General features: G+C 57.0%; 1 protein-coding gene across 2 annotated transcripts; it reads left to right on the forward strand.

Moving 5' to 3' along the window:
• Window positions 1-3,730: 3,730 nt before the first annotated feature.
• TP73 (tumor protein p73) lies at window positions 3,731-24,061 on the forward strand. 2 transcript variants are annotated; one of them, XM_075113887.1, is made up of 11 exons: window positions 3,731-3,976; window positions 16,782-16,968; window positions 17,093-17,208; window positions 17,785-17,894; window positions 18,315-18,457; window positions 18,923-19,011; window positions 19,347-19,471; window positions 19,799-19,953; window positions 20,114-20,246; window positions 21,242-21,335; window positions 22,988-24,061. In XM_075113887.1, the coding sequence occupies exons 1-11, from the start codon at window positions 3,758-3,760 to the stop codon at window positions 23,306-23,308; spliced, it is 1,692 nt and encodes a 563-aa protein (XP_074969988.1). In that variant the 5' UTR covers window positions 3,731-3,757; the 3' UTR covers window positions 23,309-24,061. The 2 variants fall into 2 exon arrangements, with proteins under 2 accessions (XP_074969988.1, XP_074969989.1); XM_075113888.1 differs by lacking the exons at window positions 19,799-19,953; window positions 21,242-21,335.
• Window positions 24,062-24,803: the final 742 nt, after the last annotated feature.

The following is a 24,803-nucleotide window of genomic DNA, read 5'->3' on the forward strand; positions in this document are numbered from 1 at the left end:
TCCGAAATGATCCTCCGCCGCTGAGGCAGGAGCTGGGTGTGTGCTCTGGCTCTGCCTGCTGAGCCTCCGTGCCCGCCGCTGCCCGGGATGTGCCAGGGGCTTCCCCCGTCCCACGGCTGCACAGAGCGGCTGTGCTGGCCGCTCCGGCCCCGGCTGTGAACCACAAGCTGTGTCAGCGTGGGACGCGGCAGCCTTGGCGGCTCGGTCAGCGTTTCTCTCTTACTTTGCCTGATCCAGTGCCTGCAGAGCCCAAGGTGCGATTTAAACCTGTGTTGCAAAGGGGTGCAGGCTCCCTCACCTGCGCCCATGCAGCCGGGAGGGGTGTTAGCTGGAGCATCCGTCCGAGGAGCGCCCTGCGGTGCTGGGCACCACCAGCACCACTTTGTTGTCCACTGGGGACCTCCTCAGCCAAGCTCACGCGTGCACCTGCGGCCCCAGGCAGGCTTTCCTTCCCTGGTTTAAAGTCTCTGGGAGGGTAGAGCAGATGAATTGGTACCTGTGCTTGCAGGTGACACATTTTCATCCCTGTCCTGAAGCACTGCGGTTGCTTTCTTAGTCAAAAGGGTTTTGTGTTTGCTTTCCAGCATTCAGAAAATTTAGATATAGGCATAGACGCAGCCGAGATAGAAAGGTACGGTGCTGCACTTCCCGACCAGAAATTACTTCATTCCTCTTTTTGTCTTACGTGTCTTGGTACAAAGCACGTGTGGACCAGGTTCGCTTTGTACTGCAGTGCTGTTACTTGGCAGGTTGTTGCTGCAGTCATGGATATTTATATATGTGTGTGTATAAACATATATATGTGTGTGTGTGTGTATATTTACAGACACGCATGCAAGCACTGTGTTGGGTTTCTTACACACACACAAACACTCATGCCTTGCATTTGTCTTTTAAGGGAATGTTTCCAAAATTTAGTCAATTTTTAAAAACAAGTTGGTCATTTTTGCCCTGCATCTGATTTCGGGTGTCTCTGCCAGTGGATTTCCAAGGCCGTGGTTCTTAGGGCGCTGCCTGTTGCTCTGTGCTGGCAGGGGATCCCGGCTTGGGCTGGCCAGCCCGGCTTGCAGAGGTGACGCCTGGGTCTCGTGTCTCCTTTGCGTGTGAAGAGGTTGCCATTTTCCCTGAGGGAAGGCTCTCTCTCCTGTGCGGAGGTCGGGATGCTCTCCTCAGTGGATCGGTCCCAATTTACCTGTCCGTTAAGGTTTACAGCCACAGGCTTCAGCTGCTCACAGTCCTTGCTCTAAGCACCGCAAACTCACAAAATCACGCAGCAATGACTTCTGTGGAGCTTTTTTCTGGCCACTTCCAAGGGCCGCCTCACCCCTAGCCCACCCTGCAGCTCCCACACTTGTGCCTCCTGAGCAGCAGATACAGCCGGGAGGCGAAAGGCTTCCCGGTTATCTCCTGTTCCGGCAGGAGATGAGCCACCACGGGAGACCACACGCCGCGCTCTGCCAGGCGGCGCGGATGTAGCCTGCTTCTCCTGAGCACGCACACACGTGTGCGAGGGTAGCACTGAAGGTCGCCCTGTTTGCCTGTCAAGCGCCGAGCACTTACTCTCCATTCGTTCCTAAAAAAGGCAGGTGGTTGGGCACAGGGCGCGTGTGCCGCCGCTTCCCTGGGGCCCTTCCCTTGTCCCACGAGAACAAAACAGCTCAATCGTGGTACTCGTGGATTGCTGGGGCTGCGGATCAGCCCTGACAAGCAGTGAGCCCTTTTCCCCTTGCTGCTCTCTTTCTGGTCGACGCCTGAGCTTTGCTTTTCAAGGGTGACCTGTGCTGCACGGCTTCCAGCCACTGTCACCTGCCGCCAAGGCTGCCCCGGCCCCGCGGTCCCCTCCGGCAGCTGCCTGCAGCCGGGCGGTTTCCCGGCCGGATGGCACGGGCTTTCCATGCGTGTTTTTGACGCCCGTTTTGCCGAAATCTCTCGTAACTCTTTCCCCAGGTGAAGCCTGGGATTGTGGAAAGCTTGGATGGGGGTGGTTTGTCTTTGGCTGGGCTATTTATAGAGCGATGAGAAGGAATAGAGGGGTTTACGCACATATTTTAGGGGAGAAAATGGCTATATGTATAAAAACAAGCCAGATCTTGTTCAGCATTCCTCCAGTTAGTCACAGGCTCCAACGACCTTGCGAGAGATGCAGACAACAGGAGAACTTTCCTGGAGAAGGATGATTGCCTTTAAACCATTATACATCGTAGTCGTTTGGGTGAGGTTGGGATCCCAAGTTAAAACACGTCTCCTGATTCCTAAGCTGTGAGCCTTGCAGCCCTTTGGAGGAGAAGGCAGGCGGCTGAGCCTGCTGGGCTGAGGGACGGTGACGGCCGCCTTCCAGCGGCTCTCGGTTTCCCAGGGCTGCCCCAGCTGGTGCCGGTGGCCGGAGGGACGGTCCCCGCCGGGGCGCAGGGGAGGCAGCCGAAGCCGGGTGAAGCAGGGAGCGCAGGCGGGCGGCCCCGTCCCCCCTCCGGCGCGGGGTGCTGCGGGGAGTCGGGGCGACCATGCAATGGCTGCGGTGCGTGGTGACCGGCGGAGCCCCGCAGCCGCCGGCAGCACCCGCCTCTGGGACTGCCAGCATGCTGCTGGCTTCAAACACTGGGAGAGCAACCCCTGAGCAATTAGGGAGTTGGAGATTTCTGGGGGAAAAAACATCCCACTTGCTCTGAGAAACAGTTATGTTCGGGATATTTTATTTTAATAGTAGTTTATTTCTCTACTATGGAAAAATAAATTTTTTTGTCTGATTTTCAGAGGAAAGATTTAGGCCGCTTTAGCCATCCGGCTTTTGAGAATGTAGCTTTGCTTAGGCTATGCCTGCAGATAAAAGAGCTGCCAGCTGTTACTGGAAGTATCTGACAATTATTGTTCAGAGGAAAAATAAGAAAAAAAAATTGTAAAAAGTCAGGATTTGGTCCAGCATGTTTGGAATAAGAGTAGGTACCTGCATAAATAGGTACCTTTGCTCTGTGACCTTGCTGCAGTGTGCTGCATCACAGCTACACGCTTTGCAGGTTTGAGGTTTTTCCCCAAATTAGACCTGCATCAGTGAAAGCCACTGACAGCAAACATCCCGGCTAGGAAGGGAATTACACAAACCACCACTCAGAGCTGGCTCTTCATTGAGAAGCACTTCCAGAAGCGCTGTGCCTGCGTACGTTCACGACAAGTGGGTGCAGGTGGGAGACACCTGGAAAACAGGTCAGCCGTTGGGTAACACCGCGGCAATGGGAGCGATGCCTTCGTCAGAGGGCTGCCTCACGCCGCTGCCGGGTGCCAGAGCAGCTTCCCCAAGCCCGGACGCTAGAAGGGCTGCCGAGCAGAGCCCCGTGCGCAGGACGGGCTGTCACTCCCCATCCCGCAGCAGGACGCCTCCCACACCTGAGCAAACCCCAGACATCCCTGCCCGGTCCCCGCTGGCAAGAGAGTGGCTTTGCGCAGCCAGGTGCGCTAGAAATCCAGGGATCTCGGCACCTCGCTGCCTCCGGTGAGGATGGAGCGGACAGAAGGGGATGATCTAAGTGTACTGAGTTTATCCCTTGCACGGGTGGTGGCCTGTTCAAAAACCCAAGCGACCCAGACCAGCTCTTTTGGCTGGCTTTCCAGCACGCTGGCCCTTTAAGGAGGCTGTAACAGGACACCTGGAGCCCTGGAGAAGTGTGGCTGAGGTTTCCATGTCTCTAAACTGGCTGGTGTTTTCTTTTTTCCCTCCTCCCCTTTTCCCTTCCTCCAGTCCCAGTTCAATTTGCTGAACAACAGCATGGATCAGAGCATCGGCAGCAGAGCAGCCTCCACCAGCCCCTACAGCTCCGAGCACACCTCCAATGTCCCAACGCATTCGCCCTACTCGCAGCCCAGCTCTACCTTCGACGCCATGTCCCCAGCTCCCGTCATCCCCTCCAACACTGACTACCCCGGCCCCCACCACTTTGAGGTGACCTTCCAGCAATCCAGCACCGCCAAGTCAGCCACCTGGACAGTAAGTTGCATGGCTTCTTGTCTTCGCTAGAGGTGCATGCTGCTGCGGGCGGTGCTTTCGGCCGGCTGGCCGCAAACACCCGCACGTCTCGGTGGGGCTTTGCGGTGGGATGCGGAGGGCACACTCGCAAGGGGCGGCTGCAGGACGCAGCCACCGCCCGGCGGGGACTTCGCCCGCACAGGTGGCCCTGGAAAGCAAAATGCGCAGGAAACGTCCGTGCTTGCTTTTCAGGGATTTTCTCCAAAAGGGCTGTCAGGCACAGTGGTTTGAATGTAACTTCTCTCACAGCAGTTCCCTAAACTGCAGGTAAATGTCCCCAAAAATTGCAAAGCTGGAGAAATGTCCTGGGGAAGTACCTGCCTTGTTCTCATGCTGCTTCCCTACACGTTTGCCAGTGACTGCTGTCAGAGGCGAGGCAGTGGGCAAGACGGACCTTTGCTCGCATCTGCTGGGGCCGCTCTCAGCTTCGCCGTAAATTCTTGCTTGTCATTTACACTCCTTTTTCATCTTGCGTCAGAAGAGTAACTTAATCTTAGAAGTCACAGGAAAATAACAGAGTAGGTTTTTAATCACAGAGGGATCGCTGCGTGGCATCGTGCCGTGTGGGATGTGGGCGCAGCAGCCTGGTCCTTGGGAGTGGAGATGCAGGTTTGGTCCATTGCCGATCTGACCACACGTCTGCAGCCCGGCAGAGGAGTCCTCTGCAGACCAGGGACCCAGGCACCGGGCAGAGCGTACCACGGCTGCTTCGCTTTTTGGGGCAAAAGGGCCTGAATTCACGTCCTTGCTCCTGGCTCGGTGTAGCACTGTCCCTATTTTTAAGAAGAAACAGCGCTTGCAGTCGGAGACGTTTCTGCGGCAGACGCCTCCCTGAGCACCTGGGAGAGCTGCTCACGGGCACACTTTTCTCCTCTGGGAAATATTAGCAGAGCAGAAGGGCTGGGACGAGACAACTGCCACAGCAAGGGAGCAGCGGGGTTTCCTCTGGGGCTGCGGTTTGACATTATCACGAAACAGGCAGAGCGGACCAGGAGCAATATATCAGCCCGAGGTGTGATAATGACTTTTATTTTTGGAAGCTGATGTGTTTAATTGCCAAGACAGCCCTTCCCGTGGTAGACAGAAAGCGCCTCCGGATGCTTTTTTGCAGGCAGACCCCGGACCGCGGCGGGCGGGTGCTGCTCCGCTGGCAGCCTCCGGTGTGTCACGGTGAGAGCGGGCAGGAGGGGACCGGCTGCGGCAGCTGCAGCAGCGCCGGGTCTTCCTCTCCTGCGAAAACCAACGGGCAGGCGGAGCAGGCAAAGCAGCAGCAAGCTGGTGTTTGAATGCAGGCAAATTCACGGTGGGGGCAGTGGAGCAGGTTCCCTGTGTCCGGTCACCGGAGCTTCACAGCTTCGCTGCCGAGTCGCGCTGACCAGGGGCTTGGGACCAGCACCACCATTAAATATGACTTGCCCTCATAGGAACGGTTGAGTCCTCACTCTTTTCCACTGCCCTTCCTTGCAAGATGTCGCTGAAGGATGCATTTCATTGGGTTTTGAATAAACCGAAGGTCCTCAGGGAAGGATGTGACTCCAGCCCAACCTTATCCCTATTGGGGGATAACCCACATCAGTTAAAAGCAAAGCTGCATAGGACCTGCACAGGGAAACGAGGATTCCCATGCCACAAAAGCATCCAAATGGAAACTGAACCCACAATGACGCAGGGTGTCTTGTCCCAGCTCTCCTGGCGCGGGGGGAGGAGGACCGGAATGCGTCCCCAGCTCGCAGCGCCGGGCCAGTGGTTTGGGACGGAGCGGACGCAGCCGCGGGCAGGGCCGGGCTGGGTGCTGCAGGACACCCTCGGACAGTGCTACAGACAGGGCGTGCTCATGCACGTCAAAAGGCAGAGTGAGCACCTACTAAAGATACGCTCCGTGCTCGCTTTAATTAGCGGTAAGGAAATACCCTTCCCGTGCGTGTTGCCGCTGCAGGGAGTAAACTGAAAAAGGTCTTTTTGGCCGGTTGTCCCCAGAAGAGCAGAGGGAGCAGCAAGAGGCTCCCCGAGGCAGTCCCAAATGGTGAGGGAGCCCGTGACAGCCCCCTTCCCTCGCTGGAGCCACCTGGGATCTTTCCACAACTCTAACTAAACGGAGCCCAGGCTGTCTCAGCATCACCCCGTGCTGACCGTGCTCCTGTAGCTGTCGTGTCCTACTGGCAGCTGTGCTAATCAAGCCAGGATTGCTTTTTTCCCTCAAGCCTTTGTGTTAAGGTCTCCTTTGTATGTCGGAGCAGCCGCATCGGTGCTGTGAGAGCCCTCCCAGCCTCAGGGGAGCAGCTGGACTTGAGAGATGCTCGGCAAATATGCCATGGGCAGCCGTAAGCACCTGCGGAGGATGCACCCTCCAGCCAGGGCTGGGAGCTGAGGCTGCCGGGCTCACGGCTGCAAGGGGGGCCTCCTGGGAAGTGGTCCAGAGCGGAGGAGTTAAACACCTGAACTGGCTTTAATACTTGGCAAGGCAGTCAGTGAGGTGTGCAGACCCCTGAACCGCGACGCTGGGGTGACTGCGCATCCCCCAAAAGCAGGCTGGCTGCAGGGCTCGCGCCAACCGGCCCACAGTTCCCTGCGCTGAAGCTGAGCCTCATGGAGAACCGAAGTGGGTCAGCAGCATCCTGCGCCCTGGAGAGCGTGGGGGATGCTTCACTTGAAATGATAATTTCTGCAGGACTGCCAACATGGGTGCAGGCTCACCCCGGCTGCCACATGGAGAATGGTCCTGCTGCGGTGACAGCCGGATTCGCCCCATGTCCTCCCAGCTGATTGCTGTCACAGCCACGCAGTTGCACGTTTTGTGCTGGAAGACGGGGCTGCCGCCTTCCTCCCACTCACCCTGAGCTCTGCATTGCCACTGCTGCGCTTGAAAGTCTGTCCTGGTTAAACAGGGAAAGCAATTCAGCAAAAAAACGTACATTATATGTCACCTGTCAGTCAATATACGAATAGCGATGCGGTGCAGTGTGATTCTCTACACGAGCTGTGAACGCGTATGCAGCAGCGTGCAAGTAAGGCCAGGAAAGCCAGGAAAGCTGTTGGGAAATTCAGGCACTTGGGAAGGGAAGTTAAATGTAGTCAGTAGGGCTGGGGACAGTGGCATCCAACGGCTCGGTGACGGTCCAGCCAAGGGGAGACGAGTTAACAGTCTTGGTGCGCTGAAGGGCGCGCATGGTTTGATTCAGCACTTTGAAAGAAACAACGCTGCCCATTTCATCGTAGAGGGAAGCCTCGAGGCTTTTGAGTACTTTAACTGCACCAAATAATTCATGCCAGGCCCGTTGACCTCGAATTTGGCGGAGGCGCCGTGCCAGGCGGTGGTTCGGAGCAGCGGGGAGCCCTCTGCCCCGGAGGGAGGCTCTGGCAGAGCAGCAGCTCCAAAGGCCTCCTGCAGCCTGGCGTCGGACCACGGAGAATCCGCCTCAGGAGGAACGGACAGCTGGCGCGCAGGCAATGCCCAACCACATAGTCCGATGCGAGTTGTCTCGTCAAATGATTTGACATGTTTTTTTTGATACAATCATACGCTTTGGTTGATGGAAGCATGTAGGCCCATAGATGTCTGTTTTTGAAGGGTTTTGACTGAATCCCTCTGGCTATTCCTCTGGGAGGTTTGGTGTTATCCATTCTCCCGTGCTTAGGAAAGGAGGCTCCTAAGGAGCCCAGGCTCATGGCCAAGGACCGTTTGGAGATGAGCAGTCTGCGCGGTGGGCTGTCTTGCTCTACGGGGGCTGGGCAGGCAAGCATCACCTGGGCAGGGGGAGCAAGGTACCCCCGAGCCCACTGCCCTTGTGTGCAGTTCCTGTGTCCATGCTTCAAACCCTCTGTTCACAAAACAGAAGATTTAGGAGGGAGATCCAAAGAACATGAAAGATTTGGAAGAGATGCCTTGTAGGGCGGGCGATACCAGAGAAACGCTGTGCACGAGAGGTCTCCATGAGAAGAGTGAGGGTGGCTTGATCGTAGTCTGCATAGGAGGTGGTTTGTGATAGCAGACAGCTCTTTAATCTAATAGAAAAAGGCATAATGAGATCCAGTGCTTGGAAGCTGAAGCCAGGCAAATTCAGACTAGAAACAAGGTGGAAGTTTTTTAACAGTGAGGATAATTAAACATAGGAACAATTTACCAAGGAATGCGGTGGATTCTCCAACTCCTGAAGTATTCAAATGAAGAGTCTGCCTATCTCTCAGAAGATAAGCTGCACTTCAAGCAGACACCGTTGGCTCAACACAGAATGAGTAGGCAGGGGTCTTAGGCCAGCAGCGTAGGGAATCAGACCAGAGAATCATCATCTGTTCTCTCTAGCATTAAAATGCTGAATTTCTGAATTTAGGAAATGGGTGAACGGAGAAAGGGCGAAGGCCTGGGGTCTGGGGCTCGCGCTACCAGGACCAGGTCCGTCCTTGCGGAGGGGTGCCGGGCAGCGGGTGGGTGACGTTGGCTGTCCTGACTCCGGGGCTGGGCTCTGAGCGCCGCACGTTGCCACGAACTCTGAACCGACGCGGCCGCGCTGGTCTGTGCCGCGGGAAGCCCTCCAGGCTGCCGCCGCCTCCCTTTTCATTTTTAATGGCCTTCTTATCAGCAGAGAGCAATGGCCAGATGCTGAAAATAAGGTTTTCCCTGTAGGTTCGAAGCCCCCCTCTGGTAGGCTGCTTCGACGGGGCTGGGAGGAGGACCAGGAGCTGCGGCGCTGCAAGACGGGGCATGCCGGCAGCCTGCCTGTTTGTTGGAAGCTATCAGGACTCTCGGTTCCCCGGAGCTGCCCATACACGCTAGAGCCGCGAGCTGATCTCGGCTGTTTTCTCACAGGCAGCCCCTCGCCACGCCGGCCAGCTGGTAACTGATAGATAATTAGTATTTTTCTCAAGTCGGGTTTGCGGCAGATCGGTGCTCCCTCCCCTCTAAAATGCTATCGTGTGTGCCAGAGCCAGCAGAAGCGTTAATAGGGTCTTTGGCCTCCTGTGGCCTGGCTGCAAAAGGACGCAGGGGCTCGAGCCCCCGGTGCGGGGCAGCTGCCTGGGCTCGCACGGAGCTCCCGGCGCTGGGGGGAGATGGACAAAGCTCCGAGCTAAGGAGGCGGGGGCTCCCCTCGCCCAGGCGCGGGCACAGGAGGGTCCGGGCTGCGACCAGGGTCTTGCCTGCTGCTTTTGGGAGGGAACAGCCTGGAATGGAAAGGCTGGAGAGGTTTGAAGCCGAGGTGAGATGCTCCTGCTATGATGGACGCCATCTAGCAGTTACCCACAGCAAACCTGTCTGTGCCCCAGCGCTCGGCCAGCGCAAGACTGCTGCATTGAACTGGTTCCAGTTGCTCTGTAGATCTCGCAGCTGGAGCGTGGGCATGGGGGGGCTGAAATGGTTTTTGTGATGCTAACTGAATGAGGAGGATGGAAATAATTGGTGTGGCAGGAGATAGGTTCTCCCTGGTTGCTTTCTGAAGCTTGTTGGGGTAGAGACAGTTGTAAAGAGGAGGGAAAAACTTTCAGGAGCATCTATGGAAAACAAGCCCCCTCTTCAAACTCTGTCACCTCACCATATTTTAGGGAGGTACCTGTCCAACAGCAGCGGCCTGGAGATGAGCAGGGGGCAGGCATGGCTCAGTACGCTCTACCTCTGAGCCATAAACGTCTTTGTTTTTATCTGAGTAGCTGGGCAGAAGAACGTGGATATTTTGGCGTGCCAGAAGTAGGAAAGCAACCTCAGCATCAGCCTGCTCCAAAGCCCATTGAAGCCAGCCCACTGGAGGCTTTCCACCAGCTTTCGCAGGGCGTGGATGAGGCTCCAGGAGCTCCAGACACAATGGAATTAAGAAAAAAGGCAAAGGAATTTGGTGTGCAATGTTCCAACACGATCCCGCTATCAGCTCCACTATCTCGAACGTGTATGGTATGCACAGGTCAAGGGAACGACTTACTGGCAACCGCTGCTGTGGCAGGAAGGCAACGCTCTCGTGCAGGCACCGCCGTGGAGGTGGAGAGGACACACCAGGGAGACGAGGCTGCTCTGGCCAGCTCCTCTACGCTGAGACCTGAAACCCACAGGGGAGGTGAGGGACCCACTGGAGGAACCGAGATAACGAATAGGCTGCAGAAGGAAACGCACGTCCCGCAGAGCCGGAGGAGCGCGACGGATGCGTGCCCGTGGGTCAGCCAGCGGCGCCCCCCGCCTCGGCTGCGCCGGGCAAGTCCTTCGGGAGCGGACGCGGGGCCTGGTGCTGCACTGCTGGGAGCGGAGCGTTCTACCACGTGGGGCCGCATCCCGCACCACGAGAAGCACGGCTGCAAGCGTCCCTGGGAGCCCGGACCTCCAGCACATCAAGGAGGGGGGGAGAGAGATGCTGGGTGTGCCCTTGGGAAACCACGTTCTTTGCCTGTGCCCATGCCAGGCAGGGGCTATAAGAAAGCAGGAGAAGTGGCTCCCTCCTGCTTGGCGCAGCCTGCCAGGGCCACTGCGAGAGGCGGTGGTCTCCCCCGAGTCCAGGTCTTGCTGCTCTGGTTTTTGCACTTTGTTTCCAGCAGTGATTCCCAAGCCCAACTCAGCCTCTTCTTCCCTCCCAGCTTGCTCCCTGTAGTCAGTCTTGTTAATGCAGCACAAAATAACTGTCTTGCTGGATTTTTGGCTTCCTTTTTGGATGAGAGGGAACTCCAGTGCCGGCTTGGTCAGAGAACTTGAGTATCCAGACGCACAGAAGGAGTCAGACTTACTAGAAGAGATTAAAACAACCCCCAAGTGTGCCAGCGCTGGCTGGTTGAGCAGTGACTAAGAACGGCTGTGATCCTGGTTAGCAGTTATTTTAAGGATGTGCACACTGGGGAAGGAAGGGAGAGGACTCCTTTGGGGGTGAACCAAGGGATTTTAATTAGCAGTAATGGCATGATAATAAAGGTAGAAGAATGCAGGCTGGAGCACACGCAGCCTCTGTGCGCTGTGTCTGCTGTGGGGCAGCCCCGGCCCCGAGACATTGCCGGTGGTCCAGTGCTCGTGGGAACGGGGCTAGGGGACCTGCGGGTGACGGGGGTCCCCTGCAGCTGCTGATGACCGGGGTGAGGAGAGGGGCTCCGCACAGGGAGGGCTCTGTCAGGCACCTTGAGAGCCGGCACGGCTGGCGGTGCACCGGCCATCACCCCGAAGCATCACCACGGTGGTGCAGGGGCTGCAGACATGGGGAGGCAGGTGTGGGGCATCCCTCACAGCCCTTCCGGCCCCTGTGGTCAGGCACCCACGATGCTCTCCTCTCGGGCATCAGCGATGCACTGGATGTATTCGAACCCAGCTCATAGTAAATGAGCAACGAAGTAGCTTTGGGAGGAATTTCCAGCTCAGTGAGAAGCTATATAGGCCGGTGATTAAAAAGTGGTTATTAAAAAAATTAGAAAGAAAAAATTAGCTCTGTAGTCGGTATGTCTTCCAGGATCTGTCGTAACAGATTCGTCCGAGCCGGTTAACGGTATTTGCGGTTTGCAAGATGCTACATGTCTGAGTAAGATGACAGACACATTATTATCACCTCTCCGCTGCGATCTGTCCAAACCTGTCCCAGGATGCAGCTCTGCAGCTGCTTGCTGGGGAGCGCAAGGAAATTAGCAGCCGGAGGCAGCACTTTTCTTCTCTCTCTCTTGCCAGGCTAGTGGCTTTATTGGGATCCATTGACTGCAGTCCTGGACACGTCTTGAGTAGAGCTAATGAGGAGACTGGAATGTAGAAGAGGAGGAGGAGGAGGAGGCTGGTAGGGAGGAGGGGGGAGGATTTGTGGAAAAAGTAATTGTTGAGCAAATCATTTCCTTCAAGGAGGACTTGGCTGCAGCCCTCCCGAAGCAGGCAAGTCTAGACGCTTCGGTGTCAACAGTTGAAGATAAATAAGATTTTATCAGCTCCGAATCTGTTGGGACACATCCTCCTAGCGGTTCTGCTGCCCAGGGAGGGCTGGGGGGAGATGGACTTCGCCGGCAGGTCTTTCCACATAGAAGACTCAGGTTATTCTTTGTGCGAGGCTGTCAGCACCCACGGGGAAAAGTGCCTCTCCCCTCTCTTCCTTCCTGTACCCGAGAAGTAGCTGCGGGTCTGAGCAGTGCGGTGGCCTCTTCCAGAGTGGGTCCCGCGTGTTTGCTCAGGGGGAGCCATGGCAGATGCTGAGACTTAATTTTAATGCTGCTTCACAGCTGCAGCCACATCAGTCGCCACGAATCGTTGTGAGGCATTGGCTCATTTGGATCTTGAGATGCGCAAAACATTTCCTTGGATACAGCAGCAGCGGAACCAAGATAACCTCAGCCAACCCCCGCAGCGGCCGGTTCCACCTCAGGGCTCTGTCGCTCCGCTGTGCGTATTTCCCATTACGTTCGGCACCGGTGCAGCGTGGCCTCTGTCTTGCCCAAGAAATAGCTGCGTTTCAAACACAGAGGTGACACAAACCCCGTCGAAAGGCACTTTGGGGTACCAAGTCCCTAGAGAAACAGAGGTTAATGCTGAGCACTGCTAGTGCTTAAATAATTTGGCTTTTCCAGTCACTCCGAGTGCTCTGGACTCGCGCTGCAGGACAGATCACTGAGGCGGGGAAGGGACAGCGATGGAGGGGGCTTTATACTTTCACCCCAGCTGATGAGGGCTGACACTGAAAGCCGCACAACTGCAGAAAAAAACCCAGGGGAACATGCGTTCTGTGAGTTTACGTAAGCTTCAGGTAGATTGCTCAGTGCTGCTTGCTGTTTATGCCGTACCAGCGCCCACAAGCCACACTGACACGTGAACCTGTTGCGCTCTGCGAACGTGCAGTAACAGGCGCTGTCTGACATCTATGAACAGAGATGGCCCTAGCGATAATGTGACTGGGGAGGCAGACGCTAACGGTCCGAAGGGCAGAGCAAGGGCTGGAAATAAAAGCAGGAGGTGCCCAGAGGCAGAACGTACCCAGGCTCTTCTCTAGGTGTGAAAGAAATCTTGGGGCTGAGGTCTGGATGTGCTGATGCACCAGCGCCGAGCAAGTGTCCAGGTGTCCCGAGATGATGTTCCCACGCCTGGGACCGGCAGCGTGAGCGATGTGAGCTTGTGCTGACCCAGCTGCCACGTGTGGCTGGTTTCAAGAGGTCAGCTTGTCCGAACGCTGCAGAACGGGATGGATACGAGTGAACAGCCCCAAGGTTCACCCTTAGTACAGGCGGCGGGAGCACGGCCACAGCAAAAAGAAGAGTACCCAGCAGTGAGGCGGCTGCACTAGTCTGTGTGATTGAACACCAGCATTCTGATCTCCCGAGTTCCACTTTGCCACTGTCTTGTCTTGCACTGGGGGAAAGCGCGGTGCCTCTGCGCTCTCTGCAAGCCGGGTGCAAGCACTTCAGCTGCGGCTTGTAAAGTACCAGTAAATCAGATTACGTAGCACAGCCCTGCACAGAGGTGCATGTGTGGTGAATTATTAGCTAATACAGGAGCAGAGGTGCCAGCTCAGCTTGGCACTCTGCTTGGAGTCTGAGCAAGATGCGCATTTTGCTGTCCCTTAGAGAAGGCGTACGTTGCCGAGGGCTCTTCGTGGCTGAAAACCCACCTGGGGACAGAGAACCTCCTGGGACCCTAAAAACACAACGCTCAATTGCCCGATGGCCCTGAACAGGGTGGGTCTGTGAGGCCGGGAGCGCTTTGCCCCAGCAGTGGTGGCGGAGGCGGCTGCACGCTGCGGGGAGCCGGGACTGTGGCCGCACGGGGCTCAGCCCTGACTTTTCTTGCCCAGAGTTATCAGCATGGAGTTCCTTAAAAGAATAGTTTGTTATTGTAAAGGATCTTTGAAGGCAATCCTGGAGCTGTTAAGACATGATAAGGTTATCAGTGGAGGCATGCCTGTGTTGAGCAGCAGCCTTTCTCCCTGCGGGGCAATCGCTCTGCTATTTAACAGAGATTTATCCATGTCATAACATGGTATAATGAGAGAATTTGTTACCAAAGAGCTTGCCATAATGCACCTCTACTCTTCCAGAGCAGTTTTATTTCCCAGGCGTGTTGAGGACTGCCCGGGAATGTCTACATGAAAGGATCCTTTGACAGGAGTTGTCAGTATTTTAACACCTGGCAAGGAAGAGCCCCCCTCCAAATAACCCTTGTTTTGCCAGGTTGCCTCCTCAAAACGAGGGTGTTAAACCCCCGTCACACCGCTGGCGAGCGGGTTATGCGGGCCACGGCAGCACGAGGGCTTCCTCTTCCAGCTGGGCCGAGGGGAGTGCCTGCATTCCAGGCAGAGCCTGTGCTTCCAGCTTCAGCACAATCCCTGCGGGAGATGCAGGGTCACACCTGGGAAGCTAACCTGGCCAGAGAGCCAAGGGGTGGTCATAGTCATCACTGCAAAATTTGGGGGATTTCAGTGAAAAGCCTAAGCACCCTCTCTCTCTGGGCAAGCCCGCATGCCTCCAACACTGAGGATTAATTCTTGCTGCCAGATTCAGCTTGGTGTTACACCTCCCAGACACACCCACTAACAACCACAGCATCTTCCTGCTGCCTCTAGCGCAGAGCGGGCCCTGACCCCTGGGACACATCCCCTGCCAGCCCACCTTCCTGGGAGCTGGTACCTGCTGCCGGCTGACCGTCAGTCCAGGACACCCTCACCATGCAAGAGCTGCTGCAGCTTACCTTAGCAGCAGCCTCTCCCTTTTATTCTTCCCTGAGCTTCCCTAGAAATACCACCTGAAAATGGTTTACCTCGTTTGCCTCTCTAGCAGTTCAGGGGTGGTACAAGCCCATCCAGCCCCAGCAGGCTCAGTGAGAGCCTCCGTGGGCAGGGGGGGATCACTTAACCCACTCCTAGCGTGGATCCACTCCTGCAGAAGGGGAAGCGCAGACCCCTCCCACAAATCCTCCTGATGTGTGGGCGCATCTGCTGGGCTCACGGCAGTGGGAAGGCAAGGGCTGAGCTGCTCCTGCCAGCCCCGCCGATGCCCCAGCAGCAGCTGTGCGAGCGGCTTGCTTGGTGCAGAGCCCCGCTGCCCCTCTGCTGCCGCCCTGGCTCAGAAACAGCCCCGCCATCGGGAGAGCAGAGTGGCGGTGGCAGAGGGAGCCTCGCTACCCTCTGCACACCTGTATTTGGATGGCTCGGGACAAGCTTTAACATCCTCACAAGTGTTCTGCGCGGTGGTATTTTTTTGGCATCGGGCGTTATGTTGTGGGGATGAGATAAAATAGTTTGAGCAGGAACATGCCCTGCCATGCAGGGACTGGCTTCTCTCTGTGCGGCAGGGGTGGGCTCTTGTATAGCAAACACATTCCTTGTGAGGTGGAAAACAGTGTGGCACTGGTGAGGTGGAAGGGAATTGCACATCCCCACACCTGGGAGCCGACACATGCGTTTACTGGAAGGTGAAGGACAGGCTCTGCCTTCGCCACCCCTCCTCCCGAGTGGCGTGCAGCTTCCTCCCGCCCGGGCGCTCGCTGCCAGCCCCTGCCTCGCTGCAGACGAGCTGCCCGGGTGCCGTGGCCAAGGGGCTCTGCGAGCTGCGGGGCTGCGGGCAGGGCTGGCTCGCCGGCACGCTGCTGTTCCCTTCCCACACTCAGTGCCCACGGCAGCTTCCCCCACCCTGAGCACGTCCACGGTCCTTGCGAGGGGAGTCTGCCTCTTGCTGCAGACTGAGCAAAAGCCGTTGTGCCCCCACAAGGAGTGTTTTAGTGGTCTTCTATATGCTAATAGGTTTTCTATTAGCAAGCGTCTCTGGGCACTGCCTTCGGCTGCCTGCAGAGCATCCTCCTCCCCACGTCCCCTCCGTGAGCCACCGCTGGCTCTGCGAGCAGCTGCAAAGGATCGGGTCGTGCTCAGGACAAGCCCTGCCTGTGTCATACGTGCTAGTCAGAATTAAACTCGGAGGTCTTTTGGATTTTTGAAAAATAGAAAAAATAGATTTTTTTGAAATATATTTGCAATAATAATTGCATAAGTCGCTGTGATTCTGTTAACAACATTAAGCATGATTTCCTTGGGCCGTGATGCGCCAGCACCCGTGGTTGTCCCAGCCCTTGGCTCAGCCAGGAGCTGCGTGTGATAATGTTTCCAAACTGGGCTGAGTGATGCACAGACAAGGGTTGAAGCTGATTTTCAGCAAGATTTCCTCTAAGTCACAGCAGAGCCAGTGCTCCCGCTCTGCCGCAGCACTCAGGCTTGCCGGGAAACCCTTCCTACAGCGCCCGGCCCTGGACCAAGCAGGTGGTTGTACCTGGTTTATGCGGAAAGCGGATACGATGTTGTGTGGGTGAATTTGGTTGTATTTAAGTATTTCCAGGGAAAAACAAATACTGAGCCTAGAGAATAAACAGTTACAGCAAAGGCAGGCTGAATTTCCTTCGGTCGCTCTCCCCTACGACGCACTGGGACCACGCAGCAGCAGTTTGCGATCTGTTATGAAGCTGCCACGGAGCCCGGGTGTTGCTGGGGCAGTTCGCTCTGCTGGCACGTGGAGCAGCTTTGCACTGGCACAGTCCCTCCAGTGTGGCTGCAGCACGATAGGCAGTAATTGGTTTTATAACAGGTCATTCTTTTACTTTGCTGCTTTACTGCCACGTTCGCGTTCCCCTCGGAGCGTTGAGAAAGCAGCAAGTGGGTGGCCGAGAGGAGCCGAGGGAGCAGAAACGCCTGCCTCGGTGCACGCGGGAGCATCGGCCCGAGGCCGGCACAAGCCCCCGTGCAGGGAAGGGAACCCTGCGTTTACACCGCAGCAGCGGAGGAAGCCGAGGGCAGGGAGGGGAGCATCCACCGTCCCATGAGGCCCAGTGACATTCACCCGCTGGGCGTCTCTTCTTTTCCAGTACTCCCCCCTGCTGAAGAAACTCTACTGTCAGATTGCAAAAACATGTCCCATCCAGATCAAGGTGTCCACGCCCCCACCGCCGGGCACCATCATCCGGGCCATGCCCGTCTACAAGAAAGCAGAGCACGTCACCGAAGTGGTGAAACGCTGCCCCAACCACGAGCTCGGCCGTGACTTCAACGACGGTGAGTGCTGCTCTGCTGGGGGCCGCCCCATCGTCTGGGGAGCGGGGGCCGCGCATCCCGCCCTGCGCTGCAGGATGCGCGTCCTGGAGAGCCACCGCCTCTAACGCGGAGGTTTGCCTTGCAGGGCAGTCGGCCCCAGCCAGCCACCTCATCCGGGTGGAAGGCAACAACCTCTCCCAGTACGTGGATGACCCCGTGACGGGAAGGCAGAGCGTGATGGTGCCCTACGAGCCCCCGCAGGTACCCGGGGCGGGGGGGCAGGACCGGTGCTTGCCTCTGTCTGGGCTACAGTAGTTCTGCCTGTGCTAAGGATGAACCCACTGGTGACAGGGCTGCTTGGTGGGAGACACACTTGTGTCCCGACGGGAGTCCTGCTTGCCCTGGCGTGTCTAAGGCCAGCCCCTGCTTGCTCCCCGCACCTGTGGCTGCTGTGCTTGAGCATCCACAGCTCCCAGGCCTGAGAAGCATCCCACAGCATCTCTTTCCTGGGAGGTGGGGTGCAAAGGGAAATGCCCTCCAATACAGCCCTGGGTGACCCCAGGGACCCCACAGTCCTTGTACAATCCTCTCTTCCCAGCTGGACCTGTCCCCACACTGCCCTTCCCCAGTGCTCCCAGGGAAGCACCCCCTCAGAGCTCCCCCACTCACCCTGCCAAGGCACCAGCCCCACACTGGGAGCCGTGGGGTCCCAGCCTGCCTCCCCGCCTCTTCTCCCCCCGGGGGTCCCAGCCTGCCCCCCCATCACTCCCCAGGGAGGCCCAACCTGCCCCCACCCCACTCCTCCCTGCTCAGCGCCTGCTCTCCCCTCCCGGGCAGGTGGGGACCGAGTTCACCACCATCCTGTACAACTTCATGTGCAACAGCAGCTGCGTGGGAGGAATGAACAGGAGGCCCATCCTCATCATCATCACCCTGGAGACGAGAGAGTGAGTGGCACTGTGGGAGCGCTGGGGTCCCTCAGGAAGGAGTTGTCCCCTGCAGGGAGCTCCCCCAGGGGAAGGGGACATGGCAGCCCCCCACAGTCCCAGCCAGGGAAAGGCTCTTCTCTGCCAGCGAGGAAAAGGGCTGGCACGAAGGGACCGGGGACCCAGCCCAGTCTCAGCTTCTCCCCCTGCAGCTGGAGCCTTCCTCTGCCCCCGGAGCTCCTCTTCCCCCAGGAGACTACTGCCAAGGGGCTCTGTGCACCCGGTACCTCAGGGGGCTCGGCTGCTTCCCGAGCAACCCTTTTGTACGGAGGGATGGGAAGGCACTTTGCTGGTCTGGTTTGAGCTGAACAATAATGTGCTGGACTGAGCCGCGACGCACTTCCCAAGCAGAAACAGTCACCGATTTCTCTCTCCTCCCAGCGGCCAAGTCCTAGGAAGGAGATCGTTCGAGGGACGGATCTGCGCCTGTCCCGGCAGAGACCGCAAAGCTGATGAAGACCATTACCGAGAGCAGCAAGCCCTGAACGAGAGTGCAGCTAAAAACGGCAACGCCAACAAACGCAGTGAGTCCCCTTGCCGGGAGAGGGGGGGCTCAGGGCACTGCTCTGCCGCAGCCCCAGGCTCCTGGCCAGCACCCGCGACCCCTTGCTGCTCAAAGCCATGCGCTGCTTCTGCCTCGGCTCCTTTCCCAGCGCACCCAAAATCACGGTGCTCCAGAAGTTCAGGCTCAAATCCACATCCGGGCATGATGCTTTGACCTTTCTTGACTAAATCTGAAGTCCTATAAATAGGACCCACTCCCTTTTCCCTCCAGAGCGCAAAGCTGTTAGTGCAGGGCTTTCATGTCCAGATATATTTGTTCTTTATTATTATTATTAATAAAGGGAGAACATCAATGCCAGAACTCAGGTGAACAGCTACAACCCTGCATGGCCTGAGCTTAAATCCTGCGGGGAGCCAAGCTGCTGCCGGCTGTGTCCTGCCCTCCTGGGGACAGCACGATAACGTTCCTCCTCTCTCCTTTCCAGCCTTCAAGCAGAGCCCCCAGGGGATCCCAGCACTGGGGGCCGGTGTTAAGAAACGGAGGCACGGGGAGGAGGAGATGTATTACGTGCCGGTAAGTCTCAGCGAGCCGCGCTGAGTGCGGGCTCAGCTCAGGACAGCGGTGGCATCGTCCCCTCTGCGAGCAGCGCCTTGGGGACGCGGTGTTGGGCACGATGGGGTTGCACAGTCTCCCAGAGGGCAGCAGGCTCGGGGGCTGAGCAGAGACCTAGAGAGCAGGACCGAAAGCTTCCGTGAATGCATAAGTCCTAGGGAGTCCTGGATCCCAAAGTAGTCCCTGGCCGCAGGGTCGCTGCACCTTGTGTGGCTGGGTGGAAAAAAGGGGCCACGAGGAAGGTGGGCAGATGGGGCGGGAACAAAGCGAAGCCCTGGGCTCGCTCCCTCCTCCAGGTGCGAGGCCGGGAGAACTTCGAGATCCTGATGAAGATAAAGGAGAGCCTGGAGCTGGTGGAGCTGGTCCCGCAGCAGCTGGTTGACTCCTACCGGCAGCAGCAGCAGCAGCTGCTGCAGAGGCAGTAAGTACGGCTGAGAGCAGCCCCCGAGAGCCCGCAGCAGCCCCGGTCCTGGCTGCGTGGCTGGGGGAGCCCTCAAGCACCCCCATCCACGGTTGGCCCACTGGCTCACAGCAGGTCCGCTCAGCGCCTGGTACTTAGCAAGGGCTGACAACCGCGACAGGGCCGCTATCGGTGCAAAGCGGCTTTTCTGTGCCGCAGTCCGCATCGGTGCGGCTGCCCGAAGCCTCGGCAGGAAAGTCTGACCGGCCGTGGGGAGCTCTGGGTCGGGTCAAGGCAGCCCCATGCTCCCCGCTGCAGGCTGACCAGCCGCTTGGTTTCCCCGGGCAGGAGTCAGCTGCAGACACCTTCCTCCTACGGTCCCGTCCTTTCACCCATGAATAAAGTTCACGGCGGAGGAATCAACAAGCTGCCCTCTGTCAACCAGCTGGTAGGGCAGCCGGCGCAGCACAGCTCCGGCTCCGCACCCAGCCTGGGGCCCATGGGTAAGGTCCTCACCTCACCGGGCGCCGGCAGCAGTCCCTGCTTGCAGGGGCTCCTCCTGCCCGTCAGACCCTCGGCCAACAGCCGTGGGAGCGGGCGGTTGTCGCGGTTGGGGTGACGCCTAATGGGTCTGTCCGTTGCGTTGACATGGCCGCTGCCTAGGACCCGGAATGCTGAACAGCCACCCCATGCAACCCAATGGAGAAATGAATGGGGGCCACTCGTCCCAGTCCATGGTCTCCGGATCACACTGCACCCCCCCTCCGCCCTACAACCCCGACCCCAGCCTCGTCAGGTAGGGAAGGCGTCCGATGCCCTGTCTGTCTTGTCCTCTGATGTTTCTTGCTGTTGTCCCTCACTCTAACCTTCAGATCTGTCTAGCAACTGGTCAACTGGCCACTGGTCCCAACTGAGAAATCACTGATCACGAATCACATAGACCACTCATCTCAGAAACCAAAGCCCAGCTACCTACCAGTCAGAAACCTCTATTGCCCTCATATGCCTCTACCTGGGTAATCCATCCCTGCTTAATTAAAAATTAAATGCATCCAAACAAGAGTCTTTTCCTGCATGTCAAACCGGCACGTAGCTTGGTGAACTTCCCCCTTCCCCTTCCCTACCAGCAACGCCTGCAAATCGTTCCACACGGCTTATTTCCACCATGAATGCGTTAACAGGTCCGCAGCCACTTTTTGCCATTTCAGTCTTTAAAAAGACCAGACATTTCGACAGACACCCCACCGAAGCCAAGGAGGCCGTACGTGCAGTTTAACTAGAGGCGCGTGGCTGCAGCCGGCGCGACGTGCAGAACACCCTGCACCACCACTCTGCCCGTTGCAGGGACTGGCCTCGCTGCCCAGGCTGAGGCGTGCCCCGATCTGCCCCCCGGGGAGCTCGAGCTCACTCTAGTTATTCCGAGCAAGTTACTGAGCTGAAACCTTGATGACCAGGAGAGAAAAATAAGTAGTTTTAGGAACAAACGTAATCCCGTGGTTCACTTTGCCACTAGTGGCAGCTGAGGCCAAGCTTGGGACAGCAACAGCCAGGGACAGAAAGCCTGAGCGAGCAGCCAGAGCACCCCAGAGCGAGCTCCCTCCCGCCGGCCTGGGCCCTTCTGGGCTGCAGGGGTGCGGGAGCGCTGCCCAGGCCGGAGGCAGCAGGAGACCACCGCAGCCCCCCGCCTTTTCAGTGACCTGAAACGCGGTTTGCCACTACAGCGATGGTTGCGAGCGCAGCTTTTGTTCATGAGAAGTTAATGCCACTTTATTTTCCAAATTTTTTCTGCAGTTTTTTAACAGGATTGGGGTGTCCAAACTGCATCGACTATTTCACCTCACAAGGGTTACAGAATATTTACCACCTGCAGAACCTATCCATAGAGGTAAATGCTTTGGGAAGATCTGTTCTTACCATTTGTTTCTATCAGCTGTTGATCTAAAAAGCAAAGACAAAACCGTTTTAAAGGAAAGGAAAAACTGTGCACCAACCCGTGACACAGAACATTCGCTCCCCGGGATTTATGCCTTCCATTTATGCGTCCTTTCTGGTCCTGCGCATTTAGCAGTAGCTCAGTCATCGGTAGCAACCACGATAGTCTCGGTTGGTTCTTCCAGACTGTCAGAACCAAACCAGCTAAAAAAGCCCCAGACCAGACCTCGGGTAGATTTTCCACCTAACACAGGAAAAACAGCCAAGGCTCAGCGAAACAACCCAAGGCTCGCTGGGCCAGCGGGAATACCTCCGCTGCAGTTCAGCGAGGTTTAAATCTGATCTGATCTTACGTTTTCCCCTGTTTAAGACAAAAGAGGGTGAAATAAGGGAGTGGAGCCCGGGATATTTGTGTTAAGGGAACCCTGGAAGGAATAGCCCAGGTCAGGCAAAAGCGGGCATGAAAAACAGATGCTAGAAGTACCTGAGCTTGCACGGAGCATCAGCCCTCTGCTGCTGCGTTCTCCGTTAAAGCGGTGGCACCGAAGCAGGGGCTTCCCCAGCCCATCTGGGTATCAAGAAGGGAAAAAAACCCCCAAATCTTAAACTCTTTGAGCCCTGTAAATCCCAGAGTTGGTGTTTTGGCTGCGACAAAGCTCCTGCCTCGTCCTGGTTTGCCCCCAGGCAGCTGTAGTAGCTGTTGTCTACCCGGCAGCTATGATAAAAGGCACGGCCACGCTCTGGTGATGCGGCTGCCGGAGACACAATGATTTTTCATTGGTAGCTGGGGCCAGTTGTGTAACCTTAGCCTGGTTTTGGACCATTTTCTGAACTAACTCCGTGACCGTCTGTAAGCTGTCAAAGGAAAGGTTTGGTACGGCCAAAACTTGGGTCAGGTTGCTGAGCTGTGTGTCCAAGTCGGCGTTTGTAACTACTAATTGCATACTCGCTGTCTTCTCTAGTTAACACTCACGTGAGTCTCTGTGTTTGGCATTAACGTGGATCTCTGGCAGCTCTTTGCTATGACCGCGTTTGTTCGGGTGCAGGCCCCCAGTCCTGAGGTTATCGACCTCTTTTGGCTTTACGACCACAGCCCATCGCGTCGTAACAGCCTGCCCTTGCCCGCAGCGGTGCGTTCGCACGTGGCTCTGGCCCCTGGGGGCAGGCGCTGCTCCAGCAGCAGTCCAGGACCCGAGGAGAAGCCAGCCTGGCTGACGGCTCCTCGCCCAGGTGGACACGGCGACGCTTTACGGGCTGCTCTGCAACCTGTGTCCAAAGGGGAAAGGTCCCCTCGCTCCCATTTTTGCATCAGTTTGATGTGAACCCATCCCCCACCCCCAAAAAAAAAAAAACCAGAAAACATTTCTAACCTGCAAAGCTGTGTTTGAGTAACTGGTCAACTGCTTGTTGGCTACAAATGAGAAATTGCCTGTTGGGGATGCCCCCACGGGCTTGGTGTCGTCACCCAGGGGAGCCCCAGCCCCGCCACCGCTGCGTGCTCGGGCATCGCGCCCACGCGCCCCTCCGAAGCATGAGCGCGGGGCTCCCTCCCGCCGGTACGGCCGTGTCTCCGCCAGCTGTTCCTCAGCGGTGTTGTTCTTCCAGGATCTCGGGGCACTGAAGATCCCAGAGCAGTACAGGATGATCATCTGGAGAGGTCTGCAGGAGCTCAAACAGAGCCACGACTACGGGGCCCAGCAGCTCATCCGCTCCAGCAGCAACGCCTCCACCATCTCCATCGGCAGCTCGGGCGAGCTGCAGCGGCAGCGCGTGATGGAGGCCGTGCACTTCCGCGTGCGCCACACCATCACCATCCCCAACCGCGGCGGGGCCGACGAGTGGGCAGACTTTGGGTTCGACCTCCCGGACTGCAAATCTCGCAAACAGTCCATAAAGGAAGAATTCACAGAGGGAGAGATCAACTGAGGGTCTCCAGAAGGCAGCAGCAAGGGTCCCGGGGGGAACGAAACCCGCCCTCCCCCCCCCCCCCACCCCCCCACCCCCCCCCGTGAAAAGTATTGTCAGCCTTTGGCGTCCGGAAAAGTGTAATTTTGTTGTCCGGAGGGGAACTGCAAGCCGTGTGCGAAAGCACGGCCCCGAGCCGCGCCGGAGGCGCCTGCCCCGGAGAGGAAACCGCGGTGGCTTCGGCAGAGGGGAAGAGGAGGGCGGCTGAGCCAGCTCACCAAACGGAGCGCGGCGTTTCTGCCTGCCCGCGGCAGGGCAGGCACCCGCCGGCGCTTCACGCTGCTCTGTGTGCTAACGGAAGATCCCCGCATCCGACAGATGCGGTGTGAAGACGGCACGTTTTTCTCTTCGCGAGAGCAGCCTTCATTACCGCTTACCTACCCCCACTCTGTGTCCTCCGTGGTGTCCAAAACCGACAGGTCTTCATCGCTGGAGGAAGGACTCAGCCCTGACCTGTCCCCTTTCCCGTACAGACACCTGCCAGCGACTGATGCAGAGCAACGCAATCTGCTTTCCTGACAGACTGCCAGAAAGTACCCGTTTCCTTCAGTTCTGGGTAGAGCAGAAAAGAACCTGTTTGTCAGTTCCCGATGTGTTCATGTACTTAAATATTTGTGTATATAAACAGGAGCAGATGTACATACAGTAAACTCATTGTGCTGTAAGGAGAAAAAGATTTATTTTCATGTAAGCTATAAAAATTGATACTTACTCCTGAGACACTATAGTGTCACATAAATTAATTTCATGTTCTAGCACGTAAACATGCAGAAAATCATGTCTCCAGCCTTATCTGTTCAAAATCCCATTTTTTTTCCTCCTCCAAATTCCTTTCACACAATTGCAGAGGAGGGGGGAGTCTGTGAATCCTCCCGGGAGGTCAGAGGTCTGGATCACCCCTCCATGCTCCATCAGGGGAGTTTTGCAGACAGGTTAGACCTGGCGAGCAGGAACGCGGGAGGTGTAAATTTGATCCTGCTTTCGAGCGAGGAGACGGACCGGGTGACCATGCGAGGTCTTTCTAGTTCTGTTTTCTGTTTCTGGCCGTCTTTTCCAGGTGTAATTTGTCTGTTGATTCAGGCTGGAAAAAAACCTCAGCAGAAAGCAAGGACACAGGCAGGCGTGTTCCCTCCCTTCCTCCCCTACTAGTGACTACACGTTTTGAAGGGCAACATCCCACAGCAGGTCTCCGGAGGGAGGGAGGGTGGGCAGGGAGCTCCTTCGTTTGTCCCCTCCTTTGGCTGCTCGAGATTTTGGGCAGCCTGAGGGAATCCATGCAGAAACAATGCTGCCCGGCACCTTTCCGCTCCTGTATCTCCTCCTTGCACTGCCTCGGCGATGGAAGCCTCCAGAAGGCAGACCTACAACTGCTTCCCATCTCCCCCGGGCCGGGGAAGGAGCTGGGAGGCCCTTCACAAAGCCCTGGACCCTGTAACCAGCAGAGCAAAAGAAGAGG

The sequence above is a fragment of the Phalacrocorax aristotelis genome, chromosome 19 (assembly GCF_949628215.1).
Source record: "Phalacrocorax aristotelis chromosome 19, bGulAri2.1, whole genome shotgun sequence".
Taxonomy (NCBI): domain Eukaryota; kingdom Metazoa; phylum Chordata; class Aves; order Suliformes; family Phalacrocoracidae; genus Phalacrocorax; species Phalacrocorax aristotelis.

Coding starts and splice junctions, on each gene's coding strand:
- TP73 (XM_075113887.1), top strand. CDS start 3,758: ATGGATCAGAGCATCGGCAGCAGAGCAGCCTCCACCAGCCCCTACAGC. Junction 17,209..17,784: donor TGCCCTACGAGCCCCCGCAG/GTACCCGGGGCG, acceptor CCTCCCGGGCAG/GTGGGGACCGAGTTCACCAC. Junction 20,247..21,241: donor CCCGACCCCAGCCTCGTCAG/GTAGGGAAGGCG, acceptor TTTTTTCTGCAG/TTTTTTAACAGGATTGGGGT.